The 15,006-nt window shown below is 36.9% G+C and overlaps 1 protein-coding gene across 1 annotated transcript in view; it reads left to right on the top strand.

Annotated features, from left to right (window-relative positions):
* Positions 1-15,006, top strand: part of SRBD1 (S1 RNA binding domain 1) — a 236,477-nt gene that overhangs the window by 44,139 nt on the left and 177,332 nt on the right. The window contains exons 11-14 of the mRNA XM_006159897.3: positions 4,201-4,308; positions 7,577-7,734; positions 12,369-12,459; positions 13,122-13,229. Of these exons, the coding sequence (XP_006159959.1) occupies positions 4,201-4,308; positions 7,577-7,734; positions 12,369-12,459; positions 13,122-13,229 (465 nt within the window). The remainder of the gene's footprint in view (positions 1-4,200; positions 4,309-7,576; positions 7,735-12,368; positions 12,460-13,121; positions 13,230-15,006) is intronic.

Genomic DNA, 15,006 nt, shown 5'->3' on the forward strand with positions numbered 1-15,006 from the left:
AAAAAAAACCTCTCCAAAAAAAAAAAAAAAAAAAGAAGTATATTAGGACTGTGCATTTCAGCCAAAAGGAGGAAGGAAAGGAGGAAGAGAGTAATATGCAAGTAAATAATTAAAACTGGAAAACCAAAGACTTAAAACAAGGCATGTCAATAATCATATTAAATGAACTAAACTAAATGCTCCCATCGAACACAGAAATTGTCAAAATGAAATTTAAAAACCATATTAAAATGGAATTTAAAGAAGGCCAACTGTAAATTAATCATGTGAGACATACTGTATAAAGGTGCAGAGAAGTAAAAAATAACAAAGTAGAAAAACACTAAGTAGAAAATTAGTAGAGTTGTCAATGTCTGTAAAAATATTTTAAAAGAAAGATAAATATAAAATGAATACTTCATAATAATAAAAATATTGAATCAATAAGAAGTAATAATCCCAAATGTGACTGTATGTCCACCAAATGTGACTGTCAGAGCATCAGAATAAATGAAGCCCAAAATGCAAGAACTTAAGTGAGAAATAGATTATAATTGAAAAGTTTATATCTGTTTCTTACTATGTAGAAGAATTGGAAAAGATACAGTTTGAACAACAAAAGACATATAAGAACATCAAAGACAATTCATTAACTATTCATAAATTGTTGAATGCAGAAATATATTTAATATTAGAATATTATCATTATATTCCCCATATTATTGAGAATGAATTATGCCTAACAACATGGGTAAATCTTGAGTGAAGGAAGAAAGGCCTGAAAGAATACATGGTGTTAAATGCATGTATATGAAGATTGGAAACAGGTAACATAGATCTGGTTATTCAATATGATGATAGTGACTGAAAGAGGGGACAGGAACAGGGCTTTAGTGGTATTGGTAATGTATCTTCATTTTTGGATGTTCTTGTGGGATTGGGTTATGGTATGTTCACTTTTTGAATGTTGATGGACTGTATACATGTAATACTTATTAATTTCTTCACATTTATTTTAAATATCAATAATGAATTTATACATACACACACACTCACACAGTCAAATTAAGCCTCAAACATGAAAGACTGATATTGGCTCTGTATTCCAATTCTTTCTTCCTTTTTCATTCACTTGGTCTTTATTGAAGTGGATGTTTAGAAATATATCTCCTTGGGAATTATAGAGCTTTATTAAACCCTCTCCTCCTCCTCCCCACCCAAAAAAGTAGTTTTACAGTTTTAATTCTCATAATAGTATTTTCCATTCCATCCATTTTCATGGGTTATGTACCATTATAATTTCTTTAAAATTTAATGTACTTCTAATATATTCCCTTTACCAAAGTTTCATGTGCAAGTAAGGAGAGCACAAACATGCCTTTCCCAGATATAATTCATCATCCTGATTGTTTCTTCCCTCTCAGTTTTGGTCACTCTCTTCATTTAATTTGTGCCTCATTTAATTTGTGCCTCATTTAAGTGGCTCAGAGACTATGTAGGAGGAGGGCCACATTCACTCTCATTTTCCAAGGTAACATTATACCACTTTTTTTGTTCAATTTGCTTTTTTAAAAGTTTTTGCTGTAGAGCATATACACTCTCCAGAAAAAGAGAGAGAGAGAGAGTGAGAGGAAAAGTGAAAAAATCATCCCACATGAGGAATGGCCACATTACAATCCCCTCTTCTCCATTCTCCTCCTGAAATCTTGGGTACATTTATGCACATGCAGCTGGTGTGATTTTCAAGCCACCAGGTCTGGGACTTGAACTGCAGTTGGGTATGTAGGAGTCCAGTGCCTTAACCACCATGTTACCTGCTGGCTCTGATTTAATGTCTTTTTTAAGTCTGTCCCTTACTATTGGAGTTGGAGAAGCAGTTGTCCTTTCAATATTTCCTATTGAAATGTGTTCAGTTCTTTCCTGATTTAGTAAAATATCTTTCCCAATGCATATATGAGTTTATCACTCATTCATGCAAAGCTTAATGTTGATGGGTGATTCCAGTTTATTAGTTTTTCTGGGCGGCTTTCTTCTTAGCAGTTTCCTAGAGATTGTAGCTATTTCTCCCTCACAATTCCTCCATTTTGAGCATATAGTTTCCAAGATCAAGTTCTGACAGTTAGGAACTCCAGTGTCAAGATGTCAGCATCTGATGAGAGAGACTTCTTGCTTTGTCACCTTTGCTCATGCACAAAGTTTTGCCACAGTGCTTGCTTTCCTTCCCAAGCAGTGATTCCGCCGACCTCCGAATAACAGTCTCCGGCATATCTGCAGTCCCTTGAGAAGAAATTGGGGGTGGGAATGAGTCTCTCCCTCTATCAAGGTTCCCATCCTGTAGTTGCAGAGATCCTGAACATGTTTCCATATTGCGAGAAACACGCTCACCCATTCAGTGCCATAGAATGGACAGAGAACAAAAAACACCTTCATTTAAATTAAAAGAACAAAACTAAAATTTCAAATAAAATCCTTCTATGGAAGGAATTTTATTATTTGTTGTTATGTAACTTTTAGTATATTACACAATAAATACTTAAATATGTTTACTGAAATTTAGTTTATTTCCTAGTCTAAGTAAGAGAGATGAGATTACCCTGAAAGTGTTTTGATGGTTTATTAGAAACCATTAATAATTTGTTAATGGTTTTTATTCAATAACTATTTAAAGATAAAGGCAGCAATGTCATAGATAGATGAAAACACAGAAGGGATGGGGCTGGTTTTGTCCTTTTTATATTACCATTTTCTCTGCAATTCTTTCAATAGTGTAGCATTTATATCCCTTCATATGTGTGCAGATGCTCTCTAATAAAGTAATACGGTCTGAACAATAGATTAAGTTCTACTCAGAATGGCAACAGGCCCCAGCCATGGTGGTGCACATAGTGCCACCACTTAAGAGGCTGGAAGCCACATTATAAGCCTGGATTCAGTTCCTAGGCCAATCTGCATACTGTGGGGACAGTTGTCTGTGCCTTTGGTCCTGGCTTATTAGGATGCTGGGACAGGAGGATTGCCATACAGTGAAATCATGTTAAATACATATCTTTCATCTCTTTTTCTCCTCTGTAAATCATAGATCAAGAACAAGAAGGAAAAGAATATCAGGCAGGGTTTTAAACAGTCTTTCTTTTGTTCAGTCTACTTTTATTCTCCAGAAGAAATAAATAAATGAATAAAGAATGATACAGTGTCTGCCTTAACTTGGACTGCTAGAACAAAATATTATAAATTTTGGGCTAGAGATGGCTTAAACAGTCAAATTTTATTTTCTCACGGTTCTGGAGGCTGGAAGTCCAAGATCAACATGTCAGCCAGTTGAGCTCCTGGTGAGAGCTCTATTCATGGCTTGCAAATGGCTGTCTTCTCCATGTATCCTTACATGGTGGAGGGGGAAAAACAGCAACCTCTCTGGTAGAAAGGGAGAAAAACAGGGCAAGTTCTTTGGCATTTCTCTTCATAAGGACACTAATTCTATTATGAGGGCTCCATTTTCATGATCTCATTTAGCTAAACCTGGTTACCTCCCAAAGGACCCATCTCCAAATACTATCACAATGAGGGTGTTAGTGCTTCAACATGTGGATTTAGTGCAGGAGAATATGCAATTCACAGCAATGCTGTAATAATTTTTTGGTGAATTTTATATATGTTAAGATTTGGGCCATTTTTTTTTCTTTCTTTTTTTGGAGAGGTTTTTGCTATAGAGCATATGTGCTCGCCAGAAAGACAGAGAGAGACAGAGAGACAGAAAGCAAGAAATCACTCCCCACGGGGGATGGCCATGCCACAATCCCTTCTGCTCCATTCTCCTCTTGGGATCTTGAGCACGCACGCACACGCTCCCAGCGTGAGTTTAAGCCACCGGGTCTGGGACTCCAACCATGGTCGACTACATGGGAGTCCAGCAACATAGCCATTACGCTAACTGCTGGTTCCAAGATTTTGGCCATTATTAACAATGCCTTGGCAACTTCCCAGAAGAAATTCTTTCCCTGAAGTTTTATACCTGTTCATATTTCATATTTACTAGATTTTTAAAAATAACTCCTGACATTATAGTAGTAATTTCCAGATACCACAACCTCGCTTCACAAATTGTTATTTTGGTTTCAGTAAAGGTTTTTCCCCTCGTCTTTATTCTGCCCTTCCCCTCCTTTCTTCTGGGAGCCTGTTCATGTTCTCATTATTGTTTTAGTATGGGGTTTTCTTTTTTTGCAGGTGGAGACCACGTGGCTTTGCAAGGCCAGAGTTAATGAAGATCTTATATAGTTCCCTGGATGATTCCTTTAAACGCCTTATTTATCCTCTCCTCTGTAGAGAATTCAGGTATGTTTCTTGCTTTTCTTGTTTCATTTTGTATTATTGTTCATTATCATGTGTGGTACTACTTTAATTAAAGAATGCAGTAAGTTTTCGTTATCGAATAATCAATCTCAAGAACTCAGAATTGCAAAGTCTTAAAATTAAGCCTTGATTTCAGTCTGTAGATGCATTCACATGCATAGATCATAAAACAGAATCCCTAATTTTGCTATACTTTTTAAATCCTGACTAGTTACTGTGTGCCCCTTTCCTTGCTACAATAACAGTCTTGGAATTTGACATCCAAGCCACGCAAATGGTTTTACAGATTAGAATTTTGGTTTGGAAGAAACAAATTCAGGAATTAATGGGGAAGCTAATCGGAGGAGTAAAAGAGCCATTAAAAACATAAGGAAATGAGTGGAGCACGTGTGAATTTATTACCACGAAGAGAGAAAGATAATATATATATTTTAAACTGCAACTGGGAGTTATCTGGATGGAAAAGTGATCTGCATTGATGTGCATATATTAGGAGCTTCTTAAGATCATCATGTAAATAGACTAGTAGAAGGACTAAGAATAATAAAGATGAAAATTACAAGAGAGTTAAGGTATAGGACTGTTTCAGGGATAAGATGGAAAGAAAAGAGATGTAGAGAAGTAATCAGTCCTCTATTGTCAGTTCCAAGTGCTGTCTATTTTACCATCTTATATTTAGAATTTTCCCCCCTCTTTATCTCCATATCAGATTAGTTCAGGACATAATAATTTTTTGTCTGGGTTATTGTACTAGATGATCTCTTTTTATTTTATTTTTTTCTTTAGTTGCCAGAGGGCATATGTACTTGCCAGAGAGAAACAGAAAGAGAGAGAGAGAAAGAGCATGCCCCCATGGAGTATAGTCATGCCACAATCCCTTCTCCTCCATGTCTCGGTCTTTTCGGATTTGAGGCTTGCATGCACCTGCACCCCAACTTCTACAGTAGATCTTTGTCTCCATAATAAAATCTAAGTTCTTTAGAACATGCATGACCTGATTGTGATTTAACAGCTTAATATCTTGTTTTTTCTTTTTCTTTTTCATTTTCTTTTCTTTCTTCCATTTTTTTTTAAAATCTTAGTTTATTAAGTTACTAGCTTTTTCAGTAATGAGCCATGAGCCTTTACATGTGTTATTTTCATTATCTTGGGTATTGTCTTCCTGCCTTCCATCTATTATCTCTACCTTTGTTTGCTTAACTTTTCCTTCTTGATTTCTGTACATCATTCTAGACAGTTTTCCTAGTTTAGCTAACCTTTCTGTGGGTTCCCATTAATATAACACTCATCATTGTTTTGGACTTGTTTGTTTATTCTTATATTTTTTCTACCAAACCATGACCTTCAGAGCAGGAATGTTATCTTTTCATCATCTTTTACATCAGTCATGATACCTTATGTAAGAATGACAATAAATGCTTACCCAATCAGTACAGTTAAAAGTTGAGATTTAGAAATACATGAAATGATATTTTTTTGTCTCATTTGGCTGAATGCAGGCAAAATGACAAGTGAAATGTTACAGAGTTGAGAGAAAAACCTTAAGAAACTAAAATTAAGCCAGAGAAGGAAATGTTAGTTAAGTGTGTGCATCTTCATAGATGTAGTTAATTCTTCCTCTACACGGATGTGAAATACTCTTTGAATTCCTTTTGTACTCCTTTTTTTAAAAATAATCAGATCTTCAGTTTAGTACACTACCAGCTGTGCCACAGAGGCTGAGCCCATACTCTTTACTTGTGATCAATGGCACATAGTTTTTACCTTGTCTAATTAAAGAAGACATACATTTCATAAATTTTTATGAATTTTAGGAGATAATAGATTGAGAACTTAAGTAGATGATGGTATAAAACTTAGTTTCCATATGCCTTTAAGCCTATTACAGACATACTTTTAAAAGCTTAAAAATAATACTTTTATTGGGAACCAGCAGTTAGCGTAATTGCTATGTCGCTGGACTCCCACATAGTTGACCGCGGTTCGCGTCCTGACCCGGTGGCTTAAATCTCACGCCGGGCGCGTGTGCGTGCGTGCCCGAGATCCTGAAAGGAGAATGGAGGAGAAGGGATTGTGGTGTGACCATCCCCCCTGGGGGGTGATTTCTCTCTTTCTGTCTCTCTGTCTCTCTCTGTCTGTCTGGCGAGCGCACGTGCCCTATAGCGAAAAACCTCTCCAAAAAAAAAAAAAAAACCTTTTATTAACTGAATAAAACTGGGAAGTTATTTACAAAAGGCACGGTTCTGTACTGGCCACTAGTATCTGTGGTCATGTCACATTACTGTGAAAAAGACAAGGTTTAGATGTGAAGAATGGAGTAGTGAGAAGATGACATTGAGACATTTATAATGGAAGGTGTAAAACTATCAGTAAATAATGTTGGAGGAGCCTACTGTGAGTTCATAATTTATCATTTTGATTTTGTGTTTATATTTTTAATCAGCTAATAGATTTTAATTTGCCATACTATACAATATCCAAATCACTCTTATCTTTTCACCTACACGCATATTTATATACATACTTTTGTATGTAGTAGCAGAAAGAGAAACAATTTTTTCTTTTTAATTTGGAGAGACATTTTTGCTGTAGGGCATGTGTGCTTGCCAGAGAGACAGAGAGAGACAGAAAGGGAGAAATCATCACCCTCTACCCCTAGGTGGTGGCTACACTGCAATCCCTTCTCCTCCATCCTCCTCTTGGGATTTTGGGAATGCAAGCACATATGCCTGGTGTGCTATTTTTTTTTTTAAGAAGAGATTTTTGCCATAGGGCACATACACTCACCAGAGAGACAGAGAGATGGAAAGCAAAAAATCACCCCTTGGGGCGATGGCCACACTGCAGTCCTTCCTCCACCATTGTCCTCTCAGGAGTTTGGGCACACATGCACACGCCCCTGGCATGAAGTTTTAAGCTGTCAGGTTTGGAACTCGAACCTCAATTGACTACAAGGAGTCCAACAACATAACCATTATGCCATCTGCTGATCCTAAGAAACAGTGTTGATAGGACAAACTCAAAAAGTTTGTTTCAGAATTGTTTGTGATATCATATATTACTGTGATTAGCAAAAATAGATTCTGTAATTTTTGTTTATGATTTTTTTTTCTCAAGTTATTTTGTTATAGTATGCTCCTGTCAGGAGTAACTGTCCAAAATAAATTCTCCTTTTCTGGGAAGACAATTTTTGTGAATGCAAACTAAGTATGTTTTCCTTTTCTCCTTTTCTTTGTTTTAATTTGTAAAGAGCCAAACTAACATCAGATGCAGAGAAGGAATCAGTAATGATGTTTGGACGGAACCTCCGTCAGCTTCTTTTAACAAGCCCTGTTCCAGGACGCACCTTGATGGGAGTAGATCCTGGTTACAAACACGGTTGCAAATTGGCTATAATTTCTCCTACCAGTAAGTTCTCTCCGCAACTTTTATTTTCACATAAAGTTTGTTTGGTTGGTCATGTTTTACTTCATCCATTTCATGATGAGTTGAAAGTAATGTTAATTTGCAAGACTTTGAAAATGGTTTTCTTACATATACGGACAGGGAACCAGATAGTCAAACTTCACATTTCTCTTTAGTTGTTGATCAAAACTCTCAACATCTTACCATCATCGTCGGCATCTACCGGCAAGCTTAAGAGTAATATCAGTGTCTGCCCTCAAGGCTTGGTCCTGTGAAAGAAGAAAGTTAGAGAAAGGAAGGAAAGAAAGGTGCAGAAGCAGAGATGTAGGTGAACCCAGACAAGCTGTGTTGCTCAGTCATGCTGAGCTTCTTTATTTATGCATTTTGCCAGGCGCAGTAAACTGTTTGCAAGCTTTCAAGGATGTAGTTGAAGTTCTATAGTTAGAGATACAGACTTTAGTGTAGACGTTTTTCGACCTTGTTACTATCATGTGTGATCCTATTATGCATCATAGGTCAAGCCAGTTTACTTACACTATTCCTCTGTAACTCCAAGGAAGGCTGAGTATGCATCAAAGAGGATGATGTATAAGCCATAAACATTATATAGAACAGGCATCACCTGACTTAACTAGGGTCAGGATGTTTCCTGTGCCCCGCAGATCAGATAAGATCCACAGAGACCCTGGCATTAAAGTATGTGTCAGCCTGTTTTAGCGAGTAATTAGTGAGGCGTACTGATAACTACCTCCGGTATCTAGGCTGCATACCCCCACACCATCATTATATTCTTCTCTATGTCTCAGTGGAGATTTTGAGAATTAATAAGGTTCAGATGTGGATGTTGTTTGTCCCTATATTAACTTCTGTTTATATATGTTTCTGTTTTTGATGCATTTATACACAAAGCATTTTAAATATCAAGACACTATTTTTTATCCAGTTAATTTTTTCTTGTTTACTGTATTTTACTATATATTTACCATATTATCCTTCATTTTTTTCTGCATTTCTGTATCTCCATTTGAGATAATTTTCTTACTAACTGAAGAACTCTGTTACTACTTTTTAAAAGTTTCTTTTTTTCATGAAAGTGAAAGACAGGAACAGAGAGAGAGAGAAAGAGAAAGATAAGCACCCTCAACAGGTCTCACAATGTGAGCCTTTCTAGCTCTTGCAGCCAGCCAGGGTCTTGGGCACATGCTCCCAACATGCACATGTCAATCAGGAAACCAACCCTGTGATTTTCGTGTGGATACAGTTTTGTATCCATTCTGAGTGACTTAGCTGATGGCAACTTGCCTACTTTTTATTTGTCTGAAAAATGTCTATTTTGCCTTCATTTTTAAAGAATTTTTTGGAAAGGTGTAGAATTGAAGATTGGCAGTTACCTTCAATATTTTAAAGATGTCATTCCATTTTTATTTTCTTGTCTCTGGCTACTACAGTTTTGGTTAAAAATTCAGCCAAAACGCTTATATTGTTCTTTTGATGATTATAGATATTTTTCCTCATGGCTGCTGAGATTTTCTCTTTGTGGTTTTCATCTGATGTGCTTAAGTATTTGTATATCTGTGTTTTTTTTGTTTGTTTGTTTTGTTTTTTGTTTTCTGGCATGAATTCTACTTAGAGTATGCAGAGCTTCTAGCATTTTTTCATGGAACTGTAATTTCATGTATATTTGACTATTCAGCCTCTTTTCCAATTTGCATTCTTTTGTTTTCTATTATTAACTGTGGAAGCTAATTAATCCTGTTATGTCTTATTTGCTATTAAATCCATCTCCTGAGTTCTTGATTTAAGTTACTGGTTTCTCAACTTTGGAATTTCCATTTGCTAATTTAAAAATAAGTTCCATTTTTAGGAGGCCAGACAGTGGTGCAGTGGTAAAAAGCCACAATGCTCTTCAGGGCAAACCTAAATGGGAAGGTTCAGGATTCAAGTCTGAAACACTCCCTGAGTACACTGGACATACACTTGCCCATGTTTCAGGGCTGCCTGAAGGCAGGATGGATTGAGTCATTGAGACTGTTTTGGGGATGCTGTCAGTTTTTCTTTGTTTCTTATTCATGGAAGAAATACATAAATACATTTAAATTAAATTACAGTTCTTAACCTTTTTATTTTGATCTTTTAAAGTTTTCTTCTTATTTGGGGACCAGCAGTTAGCATAATGGCTATGTCACTGGACTCCCATGTAGTCGACCACAGTTCGAGTCCTGGACCTGGTGGCTTGAACTCACGCTGGGTGTGTGTGCGTATGTGCCCAAGATCCCAAGAGGAAAATGGAGGAGAAGGGACTGCGGCATGATCATCCCCCTTGGGGGCTGATTTCTCACTTTCTGTCTCTGTCTGTCTCTGTCTTTCTGGTGAGCGCATGTACCTTATAGCGAAAAAAAAACCTCTCCAAAAAGAAAAAAAGTTTTTTTCTTTTTTTTATCTTCTGTTTTTCTTTAGGCATTAACTATTATGTTTATATGTTCATATTTATTTCCTGCTTTTCTTTTTGTGGTATTGCTAAAAGTATGTGCCTTATTATAAATTATTTTTAACTAAACTTTGTTGATCCTTTCTATGATATATTTTCTTCTATTTCTTTATTTCTGCTTTTAGCTTTATCATTTTCTTTTCTTTTCTTTTCTTTCTTTTTTTTTTTTTTTTTTGGAGAGGTTTTCCCTATAGGGCATGTGCGCTTGCCAGAAAGACAGAGAGAGACAGAGAGACAGAAAGCAAGAAATCACCCCCCAAGGGGGATGACCACACCGCAATCCCTTCTTCTTTATTCTCCTCTCGGGATCTTGGGCACGCACGCACACATACCCGGCCTGAATTTAAGCCGCCGGGTCTGGGGCTCAAACCTCAGTCGGCTACTTAGGAGTCCAGCAACATAGCTATTATGCTAACTGCTTTGTCATTTTCTACCTTCTGCTTTTTAAAGGACATTTCTTTATTCTTTTCCTGACTTCCTAAATTGGTCACTTAGTTCATTATTTTTAAAAAAATATTTATTTAATTACATTTATTATTATTTTAATTTGGTCAGAAAGAGACAGAGAAAGAGAGAGGTGAGTGAGAAAGCAAGCTGCCAAGTGCGGGATTCAAACTGTGGTCAGCCGTGTGGGAGGCTATTGCCTTAACTACCACACTATCTGCTGGCCCCTTAGTTCATTATTTCTCAACTTTAGGTGATTACCCTCAGATTCAAAATAATATTTTAAATTAAAATAAAAATTTTCATTAAAAATAAAATATTTCCTGTATAATGAGATACAGAATAGTTTGTAATTCTTAAATATGCAGCTCAAAGAATTACTTAAGGTAGCAAATTTATAAGGGATCTTCACAAAGTTTATGGAATGCTTATTATGCAAAAACTATGTATGATTTTAAAATTTTGCACCAATATAAACTTGTATTTTTAATTCCATTTTCCATCAACTTTTGAAGTAGTGCCTTCATATCTACAACCAAAAAGAAGAAATAGAATAGTATCACAATAGTGACAAATGTAGTAGTATATAGTAAATAAGATATAGTAAGTATTGAGTAAATGTTTGTTTTTATTATTATTTTTAGTTTCAGTTTTGCTATAGGTTATGTGTGCTGAGTGACAGAAAGAAGGAGAGGGAAAATGAGAAATCACCTCCTAGAAGGGATGGTTATGCCACAATCCCTTCACCTCCATTCTCCTCTTGGGATTTTGGGCATGCATACCCACATGCCCAAGCATCTGGTACAGGACTTGAACCACAGTCAGCCATGTTGGATCTAGTTGCCCCAACCGTCATGCCACCAGCTGGCCTGGTTTTTCTTAATATTAGATGTTATTGAAAGCCATTTCTCTCTTAGATATCTTGGCATATTATCTAGTTAAGGATTTTGTGTGGCAAAAGAGAGTCCTCATTGCAGGCCAGCAGATGGCATGGTGGATGAGATGCTGGAGCCCATATGGCTGATTCCACAGTTCCAGCCCCAGACATGGCAACTTGAGAAACATGCTGGGTGCATACATTACAAAATCTCAAGAGGAGAGTAGAGGAGAAGGGATTGCAGCATGGCCATCCCCTCTCCCCTAATCCCCCTGGGAGATAATTTCTCATTATTCCTCTCTCTCGCAAGTACATATACCCTATAGCAAAAACCTCTGAAAATAAAAAATAAGGGTCCTTGTGACTTGGGTAATAACTGTTTCATAATACTTACAGAAAATCTCTTTCATGAATATGAATGATTCACAGTGCATTTTAAAGGTTTTTTTTCGCCTTTGTTCTTGATAGAGCATGTGTGCACAGATGACAGAGAAGGGAGCAGAGAGAGAGGGAGACGAGCACCCTCCACAGGGTTTTTTCCTACTGAAATCCCCTTCCTCCTCCAATTTTCCATCACCTTAAATCCTGGACACTTGTGTGCATGCCCAGCATGTTTCAGGCTAACGAGACTGGGAATTCAAACTGTGGTCAATATGTGGGATCCATCTTTTGTTGAGAGCAGCGTTTTACCACTGTACTATGGAGCCAGCCCTAGGATGCATTTTAAAAGACAAGCCAGTCCCCTTTTCTGTTACACTTTGTTAATTGAATTATTGATGTGTTGTGTTTCATCATTTCTTACAAAATGATTTATTTTTATTTTTTAAGGTCAGATACTTCATACTGATGTGGTTTACTTGCACTGTGGGCAAGGCTTCCGAGAGGCAGAGAAAATAAAGAAGCTTTTGCTGAATTTCAAGTATGAAAATAAATAATCTTTTCAGTACTTCAGTGGCTCCACCAGTCAGAGATACCTTTGGGTCCTTAATCTGGAGAGAATTAAAGGAAGTACCTTGGTAAAAGCAAAGGAACCATGTAAACCAATGCCAGGGCAAATTGCTGCAGAGCTCTTCCTATGGAAACCCTGGAGGAAGGCTCCCTTTCTTTGCCACCTTCACAAATAAAGGTGGTAGTATGGGAAAAGTAGCATTAGTTCTTGTTCTTTGGGGTTTTATCCTTCCTCCCTCACTCACTTCACTTTTTATAGGTCTGAGGATAGAAGCTTCAGAGATTGACCACGTATCATATAATTTGGTTGTAACATCTTAATTATGGTTTAGAATACTCTAGAGTTTACTTGCATGTCTAGTCTTGGTTTCTTCCAGATGTGCAGAAAGCCGATTCTTTTTGAGATTGTATGATAGTGAAATATTTCTTCAGTCCCTCATATGTCAAATGCAGGGGTAGTGCCTATTATTCCACATAAATCTGTTTCTCTTGTGAAACAATGGAGAGATGGCTTATATGTGTGAGTGAATAAGAGCATTGCAGAATAATATTTGTGCATTCTGTACATTTTCTCTGGTTGATTTCAAAGCATGCATTGAACTCACTCAGTTTCCCATTGTTTCCCCCTTGAAGCTGCAGCACTGTGGTGATTGGAAATGGAACTGCCTGCCGGGAAACAGAAGCTTATTTTGCTGACCTGATAATGAAAAATTACTTTGCACCACTGGATGTTGTTTACTGGTAAGGATGTTAGGAATGTTTGTTTTCATGAAAAAACATGGGAACTTTTAAAGATTTTTGTGATGAAGTCTCCCTCCTTTTTTAAGGTATATTTCTTGTTTGCCCCCAGACTACCCCTTGCTGTTCATAAGAGCTTTGCAGGATAGTGTCTGTCTCTTGGAGAAGTTTGAAGTAGGGGTGGTTACAGTAGGACAGTGTACCGAAATCCCTCACAGAATCAGCACATTAGGATTCACTTAGTTTCATGTGACTTTTCAGACTGTACATTGTGTGAGTGTTCTAGGTAACTGTTGACTGATAAGAGGATGATGTACTATGCTAACAGCTATGGACTGCAGATAACTTAGCCTTCTCTCAAAGTTTTGAAGCCTATGAATCATTGCCCTTCAGAACTGAGAGCCAAAGTAAGTATTAGGAGTTTAAAAGTATTTCTAATGTTTTCTTTTGCATTTGTCTCTTGGTCACAGGATTTCATTCAGTATAGGTGTGCAGATAACATTTGAATAATTTTGCATTAGAATGACCCAATTAGTCTAATCCTGCCTCTGCTTCTATAGTCGTTCTACTTTCATTGCATTGTTTCCCCAATTTCCCTTTGGACTTCAAATAGCCATGCCTACCTTTTTCCAAACTACAGGGAATATTATTAGTCCTAAAGGTGAATTCTAGGAGAAAAGATAGTTTTAATGATTGATATTTAGGGAAGAGTGGTCAAGAACCATCTCCTGGTGTAGGGACCAGCAGTTGGCATAATGGCTATGTTGCTGGACTCCCATGTAGTTGACCGTGGTCCCGGAATCAGTGGCTTAAACTTACGCTGGGCACGTGTGCATGCATGCCCAAGATCCCAAGAGGAGAACAGGAGAAGGGATTTCGGTGTGGCCATCCCCCCTGGGAGGTGATTTCTTGCTTTCTGTCTCTGTCTTTCTGGTGAGATCATATGCCCTCTAGCAAAAACCTCTCCAAAAATAAATGAATGAATGAATGAATGAACGAACCATCTCCTGCTGCGGAGTGAGAAATGTAAGGACTAAGAATAGTCACCTGATGAATAGGTGATGACAGGATCAACTCAACAAAAAGTAAAACATAACACAAAATTTTGGGGTTTGTTTAGGTAGGCCAGAAGTAGGGACCTGACCCTTAATGTACTCCTAGTCACCAAAGAGAATTAGGAGAAGGTTAGGGATGAACTACAGATACCATGGTTTAGAAAAAGACCAAAGTGAAAAGTTCTCAACATTTTTTCCCTCATCCTCTTTGTGTTATTCAAATTGGCCTGGGAAATACTGTGTATCTTCTTTACTCTGAGAATTAAAAACAGGCCCCAGTCCTTTTGAGAACCTAATACTGGATTGTCAGAAAGGTCATGATGCATTTTTGCATAGAAAAATATAGAAAAAAAAATACATCCTAACGTTTCTGATGACCCAATACTAGCAACTGACAGCTGATTCAGTTGATTTCAGACTTCTCTGATTTCTTTTTTAATTTGTTCACATAAGTTTGATATAAATATTTTGGGTACATTTTTAGTGATTGTTAATAGGTTGTCTGGAAAGTCATGACATATTTTTCTATGTAAAAATGTATCATGACTGCAGACAGCCCAATAAATAAAATTATAAAATCATAAAAATTATTAGTGAGGGGATCTTGAATTTCATCCAAATTTGCTTACAGAGTATTCATTCACTGAACATTAGTTGTAGTATTAGAAAGACTGAACTATAAAGTCAGACTTACCTGAGTTTGTTCTTTGTTTTTATCTTTCCCT

This window comes from Tupaia chinensis, unplaced genomic scaffold (assembly GCF_000334495.1).
Source record: "Tupaia chinensis unplaced genomic scaffold, TupChi_1.0 Scaffold000661_1, whole genome shotgun sequence".
Taxonomy (NCBI): domain Eukaryota; kingdom Metazoa; phylum Chordata; class Mammalia; order Scandentia; family Tupaiidae; genus Tupaia; species Tupaia belangeri.